Here is a 14,194-nt window from a genome sequence, read left to right as displayed (position 1 = left end):
CTGGAGTCAGAGACATATTCTCAGAGTTGCTGTGATCAGTTGCACAGATTGCCCACTACACAATTCCAGGGGGCTCTGTTTACGAAGTTGATGGCTTTGTCATGTTGCCCTGGAGTCGTGCAATCTTGCAGTCCTGTACAGTCCTGAGGTGTGTGCTGAAATGTGTCTGCTCATCCACCCAGGTGGTGGAGGTGGAGCCAGGTAAACACTAAGGGACAGCGAGGCTGAGGAGATAATGGAAGTCCATTAGTCCTGAGCTGTGCTGGTTGAGAAAGGAGACCTTTTATCCAGGGCCACCAAGGCTGGGAGGCAAGAGGGATGTGAGTCAGGGGTGAAGGTGAATGGTACTGAGCCCCAGGCCTCCCTGGCCTATGCCTGTTCTCTCCATGGGGTGAACAGACACAGGGTACGCTCACTCACAAGCACCATTGAGAAGGTGAGGCCTTCATTTAGGGACCTGCTTAGGACCCCTGAGAATCTCAGGAATGTCCTCAGCTCCACTCAGTTTTTACACAGGGCTGAGGACCAGTGGGCGTGAGGGGTGAGGGGAGAGTGCCAGACTCCAATGCCTCCCTTGTCCAGATGGGGACACTGAGACTCAGAGAGATGCACGATATTGCTCAGAGACACACAGCAAGTTAGAGCATAATGGGACTTGATTTCTTTTTCTATGGAGCCCTTAGAGCCTATGGGGGGAGATTTATCAAACCGGCAAGGATTGAGGTCACCTCCCTTGGCCCCCATTGGGACCTTCTCTGTGGTTGGCCCCTGAGGGTACTGAGGTACATGCTGGGTCAGAGTCTGGAGCCCAGGCCATGAACCATGTTCTAATGACTGTTTCCCCAACCCCTGCCAGCTCCCAGACAGACAGGCAGACGCTCTCCAAAGAGTCCCTAAGCCATGGTCTTGAGTTCTCCACCCCTGAGAAGAACAAGCATGCCCAGCTGGACTGTCCAGGTGAGCTAGGTGGGGCAGGGCAGCTGGAGGGAGGCTGGAGCTGTGCTGGGGATGCTGGGGGGGGCCTCTGGGGAGCAGAGCATAAAACCGGGGGAGGAGCAGGTGCATGTCCTGCTGGTCTCCACACTCCCAGGACCCCACCACGTTCTTCCATCATGGCCACTATTACCACCATCAGGGCCAGACACGGCAGAAGAGAACGGGGGAAGAATTCTTCAGGAAGGTTGGGAAAGAGAGAGGCCAGAGGATGGGCACAGCCAGGGCCTCCTCTGGGTCAAGCCGCAGCTGCTTCAGTTGCTGAAGGACTTTGGAAGCCCATATAAGCAGCACCTTGGGGTTTTTGGCCTGGATTTCTGGGGCATGGGGCAGGCAGATTGGTGGAGGCTCACAGGGTTTGTCTTGGAGGATGGAAAGTCATGTGTTCTTTTAGTGACCTTCCCCTCAGATAAGTGCATCTTAAGGAAGAGAGAGTTATTATTTACCCTGAAATGTTATTTGAACGATAACAGCAATAATACAGTTTTTGTTCATTTTATTGCCTGCGCAACAATATTGTAACAACAATAGCATTTTTTTTTTAAAGAAAAAAACAGAAACAGTAGGTGCCTGACACAGAAGGTCCCTCCTCCTGCCATCTGTGCTCCCTTGGGACCTAACACTTGCCCCTGGCCTGGGTCACTTCTCAGGGGAAAAGTGTCCTCATGTTGCTGGGCTTCCTGGCTGGGGATTTCCTAGCTGCAGGCCTCTCCTTAGAGCAGGAAGGCTGACACCCCCACCCCAGGCTGCCCTGTCCTGGGGCCTTTGGATGGGCACTGGCTGAGGAGAAGACAGGTTTCCTGTTGGATGCTGCGTTTGGACTGGTGGGTCTTGTAGAATGAACTTGCGCTCAGTGTGACTGTTTTCCTCACAGTTAGAGGGCTTATGGGTCGGGGGAGTGAGCAGTAGTGTTTGAAGTGAGACCAGCTGGAGAAAGGCCAGTTCCAAGGGCCTCTGAACCAGCAGAGAGATGAGGCCAGAACCAGAGGGCGAGGGAAGCAGGGAGGCATTAGGCCTTTGTTCTGAGTCCTCTGTCCTTGGGGTTTCTTCTAACTAGGCTTTCCTGGAACCTGGAAGTGGGGCAGAGGACAAGACCAGGACCAGGCCTCCTCTCCTCTGTCACAAGCATTGTCCTGAGTTAAAGGGCACAGGTCACCATACCCATTCTCAGTGAGGACACTAAGGTGTACAGAAGTATAATGAGGGAGAGCCTGGGTCAGGGCTTTGGGTACTCCATTCCCCAGGCCTGGGTCAGGGCTTTGGGTACTCCACTCCCCAGGCCTCTCGGCTCCTTGGAGGCCAAATGCCAGTCCCCTTGCTGCAGCTGGGCTTGTTCCTGCCATGAGGCAAGAAGGCCTTCCCCCAGGCTGAGTGTCTTGGGGTAGGCTCGGCTGCGTCTGGTTGAGAGGTGAGGGCACCTTCCAGGGGTGGACATTGCCTCTCATGCCCCTCCTCAGAGGTGAAGAAGGAAGTGGGCCTAGGAGAGGACCCCCTGGTTTCAGAGAGTGGTTTGAAGGGCATTGGAGGAGGCGAGGAGTAGGGCTGGCAGGGCCCAGGCTGTGTCCATCTTCCAGGACCTGGGACACCCCACTGACTTGCTGGGCTTCTTCAGACAGCCCCTCTGCTGGCTCTCCTTCAGATGCCCGGAGACTCCCTAATGGCTCCTCTGGGGCACTCAAGGGGCAGGTGTCAGTGTCAGAGGACTTGGGCTCAGTGAAGCCCAGGAGCTCCAGAAGTCCTGGGTGTGAATTGTAGCACTGGTATTCTTGCAATTCAAGTGCAGGGAGGGAATCAATGTGGCAAGTTTGGTGTCCCCTGGAGCCCCTGAAAAGTGCCTAGAGCAGGTCTGTGTGCCTCAGTTGTTCAGTTTGAATTACTGTCACATGACAGATCTGTAGCAGTGGCACAGGAATGGGCAGGTTTTAAGCAGAGGGATTGGAGTAGGGCCATCTGAGTAGCTGGGACATGTTGGGGTGGGGAGTGGGACTGGGTAGGCAACTGCAGAGCAGTGGCAAGGCCACCACAGTCTAGTTTATTGGGATTATAGGAAGCTGTCAGGGATGGCCTGGCAAGATGTGCACCCTAGGTAATGCCCCTGACAGTGCTGAGCAGACTCCTGGGCTCCCACAGGCCTGGTATCTGGCCACAATTTACCTAGTCCTCTTTCATGCAGCCCAGGTGCCATGGGCCAGAGGGAGACTCTGGGATGGGGCTGCATAAACTGAATGCCTACTGTGAGCCAGGGCTCAAGTGGGATTAGGAATCCTTTACCTCATCATCTGCCCAGAAGTTCCATGGCCCTGGGCTCTAGATGCTGCTGGAGGAAGTGAGGGGAGCAGTCACAGGTTGAGAGGGGTCTTGAAGCTGCTCTTTCTCAAAGCACTTTTCATAAGATTAAGAAAAGGCAACTTCAGGCTAGGTTTGTGGCTCAGTGGTAGAGCGCTTGCCTAGCACATGTGAGGCAATGAGTTCCATCCTCAGCACCATATAAAAATAAATAAAATAAAGGTTAAAAAAAACACAATTATTGACTTCTAAAAAAAAAAAGCAAGAAAAAGGAAAAAGAAAATGTGACTTTCCAATTCAAAGATCTGTAGGATCGGGATAGGGCTGAATGTTCTCTCCCACGAACTGCCCCCTAATAAGAAGAGTGAATGTTTATTGAACATTTACTATAAGCTGGGCCTTGTGCTAAGGGTCTTCCTTGTAGTCTCATTTTATCTTCTTATCGCAGCAGTGGGAAAAGTACATTTGTCATTCATTTGAGAGAGGGAACAGCTCAGAGAGGCTTACTGGTTTTCTTTGAGTCACACAGTTTACTAAAGATGGAGCTCTTAACTGGCCATCCTGACTCTTTGGGACCTAGACTGCATTATGCAGAGTATGGCCCCCTCCAGGTCTGGCCAGCCCCTGCTTCCACTCCACCTAACTGCTGAGCTGGCAGCCCCTTGGAGGAGCTCCTAGTGTCTGACCTACAGGGAATCAGGATTCTGGAGTCCTTGGAGGCTCCCTGGATTCCCTGAATTCCCAAGAAGCTTGAGGGTCCCTGCACTGGTCCCCAGACTGGGCTTCAAGCTGCCCAAACAGCTGTACTCCCAGGGAGCAGCCCCACTGAGTCAAGTCACAAAGCTGCTGGAATCTGACCTCCACACAAAGGCAGCCTTGTGCCAGGTCCTGAGACACATTTCTTTCTAGCCCTTTCTAGACTGAACATGAACCCAAGTTGAAGAAGGGGAGGGGCCCCAGGGAGAGCAGCATGTGGGCCAGAGCTGGCAGAGGTACTGGCCAGGGCTGGTTCTCCACCCCCATTATCCCTAGGAAACTCTTGCACCCACTGGAGAGCACCAAGCTAAAAAGTGGGAAGCTGGATGCTCAGCCCCACCTAGTCTGCAGCCCAGGAAGGTTCTTGAAAGCCCAGAGGACTTGCTGTGCCTCCCACTGTCCCTTGCTCTCATCCTCCCCAATGTTGTAAGGGTATAAGTGGTGTTTCAGGCTGGAGCTACGAGCTGGGGAGCCAGGAAGGAGTAGGATACTACCTTGTCCTCAGAGAGATCACAGTCTGAGGCTGGGGACCAGGAAGAGGCCTAAGGGACAGAGGAGGCAAAGGACCAGCTGTTGCTTCAGCCTCTGGAGGAGGTGGGGCTGGAAGAATGTAGAAAGGGCTTCTCAGAGGTGGGAGGAAATGAGAATAGGTGATTCCTATTCTGTGAAATGGGAATGGGTGGTGATCTATGTCCTGTCAGCCTCTGGGATCCTTGGAGAGACCCTTCCAAAGGGGTCAAGGAACTCATTACCCCTGCCTGGATATTCCTCAGATTCTGCTTGGTGTCCCCCACTCACTGTCCCCTTCTGTGACCCTGCCTGGGCAGGACAGGTCTGGACTCATCTCCCAGACCTAACTCCCCTCCAGCAGGTGGAGAATCTCCTGTGCACCTCCTGAGCCTTCCTGCCTCAGGGGCATCTCGGCCCATCTCAGCACCCCAACTCAGTGGCCCAGGCCAGGATATGTGGAACCTTGGGGGCAGGTCATAAAAGCTAGAACAGTGACCTGGAGAGGCTTGTAAAGATGAGAAAACAGGCCTTGGGATGGCAAGGGTCTGTCTGCTCAGGGCTATTCTGCTATAGTGGCTCAAATCCAGAGCTCTTAACCCTTCAGCAAGAAGACGGGGGAGTGGCTGACAGCTGCAGGGTCCTCTCCCATCAAGCACAGAGGAACAAAACCACCAGTCATTTGACCAGTACATTCTGTACTGCATTGCCAAAGTTTGTTCTGTGCCTCGCTTGTCTTTATCTCATCATGTCCTAAGGGCAGTGTGACTTCTTCCTCTTCTATAACCCCAAGAGTGCCTGGCATGGGACTGGGCAGGTACCAGGGTCCCTGTATGGAAAGAGGATCCTGACTGGCCACTGGAGGAGGGCATGGCATGCAGGCTCTGGTGCTCTGAGGGAGCATTCTTGGAGAGAGATCATTCCAGGACCAGAGTGCCACCTTGTCCTATCCCTCCATCTGCACAATACCCTTCTTTGCTAAAGCTGTTCCCACAGACTACAGAAAACACCCCAGGTTTCCCTCTCACTGAGCTGGTGTTTTTCTTCTTCCCAGAAAATTGAGTGATTTCCTTTGCTGTGCAGATGCCTTCTTTCCAGAATCTCAGAGAACACAGATCCCTGCCTGCCTAACCATTCCCAGCATAGTGGGCAGATTGATAAAAAACAGGCCAGGGTCAGGTCAAGTCAAGTGGTCAACACAATAGAGAGTACAAGGAAGAGGGAGGTGGCAGAAAATGCAGACTGGGCCTGGGGGAAGCCCACCTGAAGCACTCGACCACCTGGTCTTGGTGGGTGGGGTGTCTGAGTTGTGTGCTGGGGCTGTGGTGGTTGGTACAGGCTGTGGGCCAGCTAGGTTCCTGGCTGCATTTTAGATCTGGTTTTTGGTTGTTTTTTGAAGTCAGCTCTGGTTGTACTGTGGGGGCCTTGCTGGGTGCTAGATATCTCGACTGGGTCCTGGCGGTGTTCTTGGCTGTGATTGCTGCAGTGATCTTGGTTTGGGCATGGGACAAGATGATGGTTGTGCCCCTATTGAACTTTGATGAGGTAAGATAGGGGGTCCTTTAAGCACTGACATCCAACCTGATTTCTTAAGTCTCTCCTGCCCTAGCAGATCTCCCCTAGATAGGCAGGCTAAGAGGTGCCCACAGCAGACCTGCTCATGATGCCTCCCTTCTGCTTGACTTTGAGCAGCCCACCATAATCCATAGCTATACCACATTCACTGACCAGTCCCCCCAAGTCACTGGACACAAGGCAGCTGCCAGGACCAATTGAAATCTTGTCCCAAACCTGCCCCAACTTGCTGTGATATTGGTCATCTTTGCCTCCCCTGGGACTTAGTTCCTTATCTGTGAAGGCACCCTCTCTGATGTACTAGATACTTCTCAAGGATGACTTCCAGCTGAGGCCTCGGGCTATACTCCAGAAGGGGCTAGAGATATCACATGCTTAATTTTGTTTTTATTTTTGGCTAACACCTATTGCAAGTCCAATGCTTACAATAGAACCTAAGTCTAGGTAGAAAGGATAGAGAGCCATGTCTTGTGCCCCACAGAAAGCTAAGCCTCTTAGCAATACTGTGTTGATGCAAATATTTTCACTTTTATCTACACATTTTATATGCACTTTGCTTCTTTTTTCACTCGATGTTGTGCTATGAACACTTCCTCATGTCATTATTTTTTTAAATTATTTAAATGACTATGTGGGAATCCATGATATGGCCCTACCATAATGGATTTCATGAGTCCCCTATTGGGCACTGGGGCTGTTTGCAACAGAGCTGTAAAGATGCCCATCTCAACTTTCTTGGGATACTTGACTCCCTTGCATAACTTTTTAAAAAGGTGATCTCTGCTTCCAAGGATAGTCCTTTTTAGGTTCTTTGATATGCATTGCCAATCAACCCCAGTAAAGGGGTATCAATTTAGGTCCCACCTTGTATGGGGACTGCCTGTTTGCCTTACTACATTTTCATTGCTTTAGGTCCTTTCCCTAAAGCAATCCTGGGAGGTAGGGAGGTTGGTAAGTGGGTTCAGAGGGCTCTAGGAGATGGGAGTTATCAGAGGATAGGCAGGGAAGAAAAGAGGCTCAGACAGAGACCAGTGGGGAATGGAAAGAAGTGGACGGCATGGTTGCCTGCTGGAGCAACATGGTTGCTACCCAGTTCACTGCCTGGTTGTCCCCTGCTTCTCTCCACTCCACACACTATGCTCTGATTTCTACCACCTCATTATCTCAGCTTGTCCATTCTGATCTCTGCAAGTCACTTCCAAACTCTGTAAGAGAGAGGCTCTGATTGTGTCAGTCACCACCTACACAGCACTCCTGCTGGTCTAGGTTCCTGCACAGCAACCTCATGGGCCTGTGGCCAGGGTTTGAAGCCCTGAATTCCTTTGTGTGGTTGGGTAGCAGAGCCACTGTCCAAGGCTCAGCACCTGTGGTCAAGGGACCCTTTGGATTGCTCTTTCTTGCATTTGGCACACCTAGCTGTTAGTTAAAGCCTGAGCAGAGGCCTTCTAACTCATTGTCCAGAGATTTCTCCTTCATCCACAGAGATGGAGGTTGAAAGTGGGCACAGTGTGAACACTTGCTCAGAGATGGAAATGCAGACGTGAGAAGCAGGGAGGATGAAGTGCCCCTGGCTGGGTGATTCGTTTATCCTCCCTTCCTTCAGTTCTCAAGTCCAGGGGCAGGCTCAGTTGCTGACACCAGAAACTGAGAGGCCAATGAGTTGTGGTGGACTTAGGCCAGAAGGACAGTGAACAGAATAGGGCCCCACCTGACCCTACGGGATGGGGATTCACCTGGCATGTGCTGGCATGGGCACCTGCTCTGCAGGCCCATCTCTCACTGCATTTGGACGGCAAAATGTCCTGCCTCATGGTCAGGCCATCCTCAAGGGCAAGGGTGAGGTGGGGAAAGATGAAGGCCTGAGTCCCACTTATACAGCCACTTGACCCAGCTCTCCTGGGACTGGGATGGGATGGAGGCTAACTCCTTCTTCCCTAAAGACCTTCTGGTCTCTGCTGTGGGCCAGGCTCCTGCTGGCAATCAGGACCCAGGGAGGCAATCTGCTCTGGAGAGCTACAGGGTGGCAGGAGAGGCAACTGGACCAGGACTCAGCTGCCAGTGAGACTCAGGCACCCAAGTCTTCAGTGAGGAGGCACATGGACTGCGCAGCACTGTAGAATGTGACCATGTGATGCAGGGAAGGGCATTCCAGTCAGAGTCAGAGCACAGGCAAAGGCACAGAGGCAGGCACTGAAAGGGAACTGGAAAGGCTGGTCGTAAGGGTATGTTGAGGCTGAGAAAGGCAAACGAATCCCTTTGGGGAAGGCCTTCTGAGAGGTCATGGTGGATCTCACCCTGTGGCCAAGGAGAGCTGAGTGAGGCTTTTGAGCTGGTCAGTGCTGAGTTAGAAAGGTCACTCAGGTGCCTCAGGAATGTTGAAAAGGCCAGTGTCTGGAAACCATGGCTGCCCAAAGTCATCCTCTCTGGACCCCAGCACAGGACTTAGGCAGGAAGTATGAGGGTCCTTTTCCAGAGGATGTGGGTGCTGGGGTTTGCTGTGAAGCCCACCACAAGCGGCAGCATGCCTGACGAGAATACGTGGAATTGGGCGTCAGACTGTGTAGGTTTGGATCCCTGTCCTGCCACCCAGCTCTGCCCACACTTAGCCTCTCTGAGACCGATAGCTTTAGCTAGGAGTAACAGAAGGTTGTGGGCACACAACAGAATGGCACAAAGTCCAGCTGGCATATGGCATGGGCTTGGTAGAAGTTGTAGGCTCTTGTGGAAGTGAATGACTGGGGCCTCGGGGAGGGTAGGGGCCCTTTCCCATAGGCTCTCCTCTTCTGGCTGTCTAGGGACTCAGACAGGTCCTACTGGCTCAGTTGGGCCTGTAGACAGAGAGGGCTGGGCCAAGCTGCTGGCCAGGGAGCCTTGTTGCCTTGTTGTGGGGTCTTACAGGGCTCGAGGCTCTCATCTCCATCATGAAACAGCTAGGCTATGATGAGACTGGACTTGCAGACCAACTAACCTTCCTTCTCTTCCCATTCCAAGATGAATGTGAGATGTCTTCACACAAAAACCCAGGATAAAAACAGAAAAAGACAGAGTCATGTAGTTAATAAAGGAAGAAAGATTAGATGAAGAACTCTGTCCAAAAAAGTCCTTAGAAATTTTAAACACACTGGGGATGTAGCTCAGAAGTAGAGCACATGCTTAGCATGCAGGAGGCCCTGGATTATACCCACAGTACCATCCCCCCAAATTTTTTAAGCATTTTTTCATCTGATCCAGTGATACCAATTATAAAAATTTAGCCTCTGAAAAGTCTAGAACAAGGCCTGAAAACTGGAAAACAACCAAGTCCTTCAATGGGGAAAGTGTTGAGCAAACCACTTGATATTCTTGATAAGGTTCAAGAATAGCATATGATACAGCCACAAGAACCTATACACACAAAGAGAGAGACTTATGAATGTCACCAAAGCCAAAGAGGTATACTTTGGTTAATGACCATGTTTAATTCAGTCCACATAATTTGTTTTTGTTTTCATTTTTGTTTTTTTGCTTTTTTTGTTACTGGAGATTGAACTCAGGGACACTCAACCATTGAGCCACATCCCCATCCTATTTTGTATTTTATTTAGAGAGAGGGTCTCGCTGAATTGCTTAGCACCTGGCTTTTGCTGAGGGTGGCTTTGAACTCGCAATCCTCCTGCCTCAGCTTCCCAAACTGCTGAATTACAGGCATTATAATTTAATTATTAACCCAGCCACATATTATTTAATTTTTTTTAAATATTCAAATAAAAATCATGATTTTTTAAAAATATAAAAACTCAGATTTCTGGTAACTCTTAGTATCCATTCCTACTGGGCACCAAATCCTACATATGTAGAGCAACATCCTTTTTTGATGGGGTACACACTCTCCCACCTTTCAGTCCCCACCAATCCCTGTTGCCTCCCTGACACTGAAGCTGGTTGACGCAATTATCTTCACTCTTGTATTGTTGCTTTGTTTTCCTTTTTAAAATATTTAATTCTTTTTTAACTGACAAATTAAAATTGTATGTATTTGTGATGGACAATATGTTTTGAAATATGTATACATTGTGGAATGGCTGAACTGGGCCAGTTAATATAGGCATTACTTCACAGACTATTTTTTTTGGAATGAGAACACAATCTATTCTTAGCTATTATCAAAAATATAACACATTATTAACTATAGTCATCATGTACAATAGATCTCTGAAACTTTGTAGCTTTTCTCATAATAGAGAAATATATTACTATTCAGAGTCTTTATCAAAGGCAGAAAAACAAAAGGTGGACCTCGAGGGCCATGTATCTCAAGGAAAATGGGAGAGAGCCTGTTTCTTTGTGGAAATAAAAACGGTGCCTCTGGTTTCACTTGCAAATTCTAGAGCACTTCATTCATTTATTATTTATTATTATACATTATTTATTATGGTGCTGATATATTAGACACCAAAACATCTCATGGACATTTTGAGTTTGCTACCTTTGATTAATATGTTAATATATGACTCCCCTACCCTTTTTAATTAAAACACACACACAGCAGGGCTAGGGGTTTGGCTCAGTTGCATGAGGCCCCAGCTACCCCATCCTCAGTACTGCAAAAACAAAACAAGTAAAAGAAAGATAATAAGAAAGAAAACAAACAACAACAATATATATCTGATAAATAAAAAATAATAACTGCTGCAACAACCAAATAAAACTTAGCTTGATATTTGTATAAGGAGGGCCTATCACTTTTTATATCATAAACTGCTGAATTGTTTCATATTTCTTAGAACAAGTATCATATTTTTGCCTTTTAAAAAAGATGATGAATGTTCGAGTTAAAACTTTTGGCTTGAGGGAGGATTTAGCAACAGATCACAAGACTTGAACTTACCTCTGCTTGTCTTGGCAACCTTGGGGAACAGGTGAGTGCAGTGGTGCATGAGCTTCTAGATGTGCCTCAGGGGGAAGTCACCTTTTTTAGGTTGGGCAGCAGGAAGACTTAGTGCTGGGGAAGGGAGAATTGGCAGCAGGGCAACGAGGAGATGCCAGGCTCCAGTCAAGCTACCCAGGCTGTCTCCCAAGGGTCCTTGCACTGTTTGGGAGGTAAACATTCTTCTTCCTTTTTTTTTTTGTCATGCTGGGGATTGAACCCAGGGCCTTGTGCTTGCCTTGCAAGCACTCTACCAACTGAGCTATTTCCCCAGCCCTTTAGGTATAATTTATATGCCATCAAATTTACCCATTTTAATGTGCAATTCAAAGATTTTTAGCAAATTTACAGACTTGCATGACCATCACCAAAATCCAACTCTAGAATGTTTCCATCACCCCAAACAGATCCCTTGCACTTGTGTTGGGCTCACTCCCCACTCTTACCCACCCCACCCCCACCCCGCCCGCAACCACTCATCTGCTTGTCTTTTCTGGATGCTTCATATAAACATAATCACACAACATACCGTTTTTGCATCTGGCTTCTTTCACTGAAAATGTTTTGAGTTGCATTCTGGTAGTAGCCAATGTAACTTTGTTCCTTTTTAGAGTGTAATCCTATCCCAGATAAAGCACATTTTGTTTTCCATTCACCAGTCTATGGACATTTGGGTTGTTTCTACTTTTTGACTATTATAAAAAATGCTGCTATGAATATATGTATATATGAATATAAGTCTTTTCAGGACATGTGTTTTTATTTCTCTTGGGTAAATATCAGGAATGGAATTGCCGGGTGGTGTGGTAAATCTACATTTAATGCATTGAGAAACTGCTAGACTGTTTGCCAGTATGGCTGTACATCTTCCATCTCCTCTGGCACTGCATGAGGGCTCCAGCTTCTCACTGCCAACCCCTTCCCATTCTCAGATGATTTTACATACTTACAGAACAGCCGAGAGGAGAATGGCTTGTCAGGTCCTGGCAGGGAATGGCAGAATCAGGGGTTGGAACCCAGGTTTCCCGACTCCACAGTCCTTCCTCCTTCCTTCTTTGTGCTCCCTGCAAGACTTTAGCAGGAGTTGAAGACTCTGAAGCTGATCTGCCCAGGTTGGGGTTGCAGGATGTGGAAAAATAATTTGGGAAAGTCTGAGGAGGGATTAGAGGGGGATCAGCAGCCCTTGGCTCAGCCTTCACCCAAGGGCACTGAATTTAAGCAGTGGCCAGCCCAGGGAACTCAGTTTGAAACAAGCGGGGTGAGGGGATGGGGGGATCTCTTCACCAATACAGGACTGTTGATGAGTGACCTTTCTGGAGCCCTCCCCAATCTGCATTTCTAATAGAGTGTAACATTCTTGACTCATATATCCCTCCTCTCTCTCTCTCTCTCTCTCTCTCTCATTCTGGAGATTGTTGAACCCAGGGATGCTCTACCACTGAGCTATATCCCCAGCACTTTTTATTTTTTATTGAGATAGGGCCTGGGTTAGCTGCTGAGACTGGCCTCAAACCTGTGATCCTCCTGCTTCCGCTTCCTGAGTAGCTGGAATTACAGCCGTAGGCATATTCCCTTCTCATGACTGGATCTGGATATGTCCCCTTGTCCCCCACACTTGGCCCTCCAGATGAAAAGGAATGGCCTATCCTACCTCTGCTCCCAGATTTTACCTCTTTCTGCCAACCTCAGAGTCTGCATGCAACCTGAGAGTGTCGAAGAAGAGGGAAGCAGGCATCTAATCCTCTGTCTATCTTGGTTAAGGACAAGTGACAGGGCACTCTGTTGGTGCCACCTCCAAAGAGGACAACTGATGGGAGTCTGGCCAGCAGGAGGCAGTGCAATCCCTTTTGTCCTGGCCAACCCTGCCCCTCCCTGCCCCCATGGTCATCTTCTGGGAGGACCATCTTTGCCCCAGGAAAAGAGACCCAAAGGGTCCAGATGACTCATCCAACCTTCCTTTGCAAACAATCAAAAGAAGTTGGAAAAGGAGGAAGAAGGAAAGTGCACTTACTGAGCACCAACTGTATACCAAGACTCTTTGATATACACCATGTTTTTCAACTATCACATCCACCCAGAGAATGGAATCTTCACCTTTCTCCTGAGGAAACAGACTCAGGGGTGAGGTGTTGACCTGAAATTTTACATACTAAACTATCAATCTGTGTCCCCATCTGCCATACAGAGTAAGAAAATCATCCGTCCCACAAAGGCTGGGCGGTGCCTCAGAAAGTGTCCCAAGTATGGGCTGAGACATCAGACACACCTGAGTTCAAGTCCTGACTCTGCCACTCCTTGGTGTGTGACCTTGGGAAAGTGCCTGACCTGTCCGAGCTGCAGTTGCCCATCTGTGAATGAGGGTTGTCCAAACCCATCCTGTGAAGCCTGGGTAAGAGAGGCAGAATGAGCAGGCTGCTGGTGTTATTTCCCAGTGCTGAAGACTTTACATGCTAGGGAACAGGACCACTTGGTTTCCAGTCCACCACCTGCAAGGTCCTTGAGATCCTCTCTCTCCTTGACACTTTGACCTTCTGTCCTACTGGATCTGTCCCTGCCCATACCCAGAAGGAAAACAACAACAACAACAACAACAACAACAACAACAACACTGGAGCTCTGACAGTTCTACTCTTCTGAGGCAGTGCAAGCTCCACTGCCAGCCACCCAATCTTGGGAGGCAAACTCCAACTGGGATGAAAGGTGTGGAAGTTCAGCATCCCTGGGGCCTCCAGTTCTCCTCTAGCTATTCCCTCTCCTCTTCCTCACTGCATCCCTAAGTTTTCCGCATCCCTCAAGGCTGAGTCTGACCTCCTCCTCCAGCACCAGTAGGGTCAGAAGCTCTTCCCAGGGCAGGAGCAGTTCCCTTGGAGACAATCCCAAGAGGGCATGACCAAGCTGTGGTCTCTTCCTTGCAGAAGAAGCACTATGGACGACTAGGGCCGACGGGCGGGTCCGCTTGCGCATGGACCCCTGCTGCCCACAGCTCCCCTACACGGTGCATCGGATGTTCTATGAGGCCCTGGACAAGTATGGGGACCTCAGTGCTCTGGGTTTCAAGCGCCAGGGCAAGTGGGAGCACATCTCCTACTTTCAGTACTACCTGATTGCCCGTAAAGTCGCCAAGGGCTTCCTGAAGGTGAGGAGCCCCTCAAAGAATGTCCTTCCCTCTCC

The 14,194-nt window shown here is 49.4% G+C and overlaps 1 protein-coding gene across 5 annotated transcripts in view; it reads left to right on the top strand.

Moving 5' to 3' along the window:
* Positions 1 to 14,194, top strand: part of Acsbg1 (acyl-CoA synthetase bubblegum family member 1) — a 52,586-nt gene that overhangs the window by 22,023 nt on the left and 16,369 nt on the right. For all 5 annotated transcript variants that reach the window (XM_047541433.1, XM_047541429.1, XM_047541434.1 and 2 more), the window contains 2 exons: positions 857 to 957; positions 13,939 to 14,159. In XM_047541433.1, coding sequence (XP_047397389.1) covers positions 857 to 957; positions 13,939 to 14,159 — 322 coding nt within the window. The remainder of the gene's footprint in view (positions 1 to 856; positions 958 to 13,938; positions 14,160 to 14,194) is intronic.

The sequence above is a fragment of the Sciurus carolinensis genome, chromosome 2 (assembly GCF_902686445.1).
Source record: "Sciurus carolinensis chromosome 2, mSciCar1.2, whole genome shotgun sequence".
NCBI lineage: Eukaryota > Metazoa > Chordata > Mammalia > Rodentia > Sciuridae > Sciurus > Sciurus carolinensis.
The sequence above is the reverse complement of the archived record's forward strand: the minus strand, read 5'-3'. Positions and strand labels throughout refer to the sequence as shown.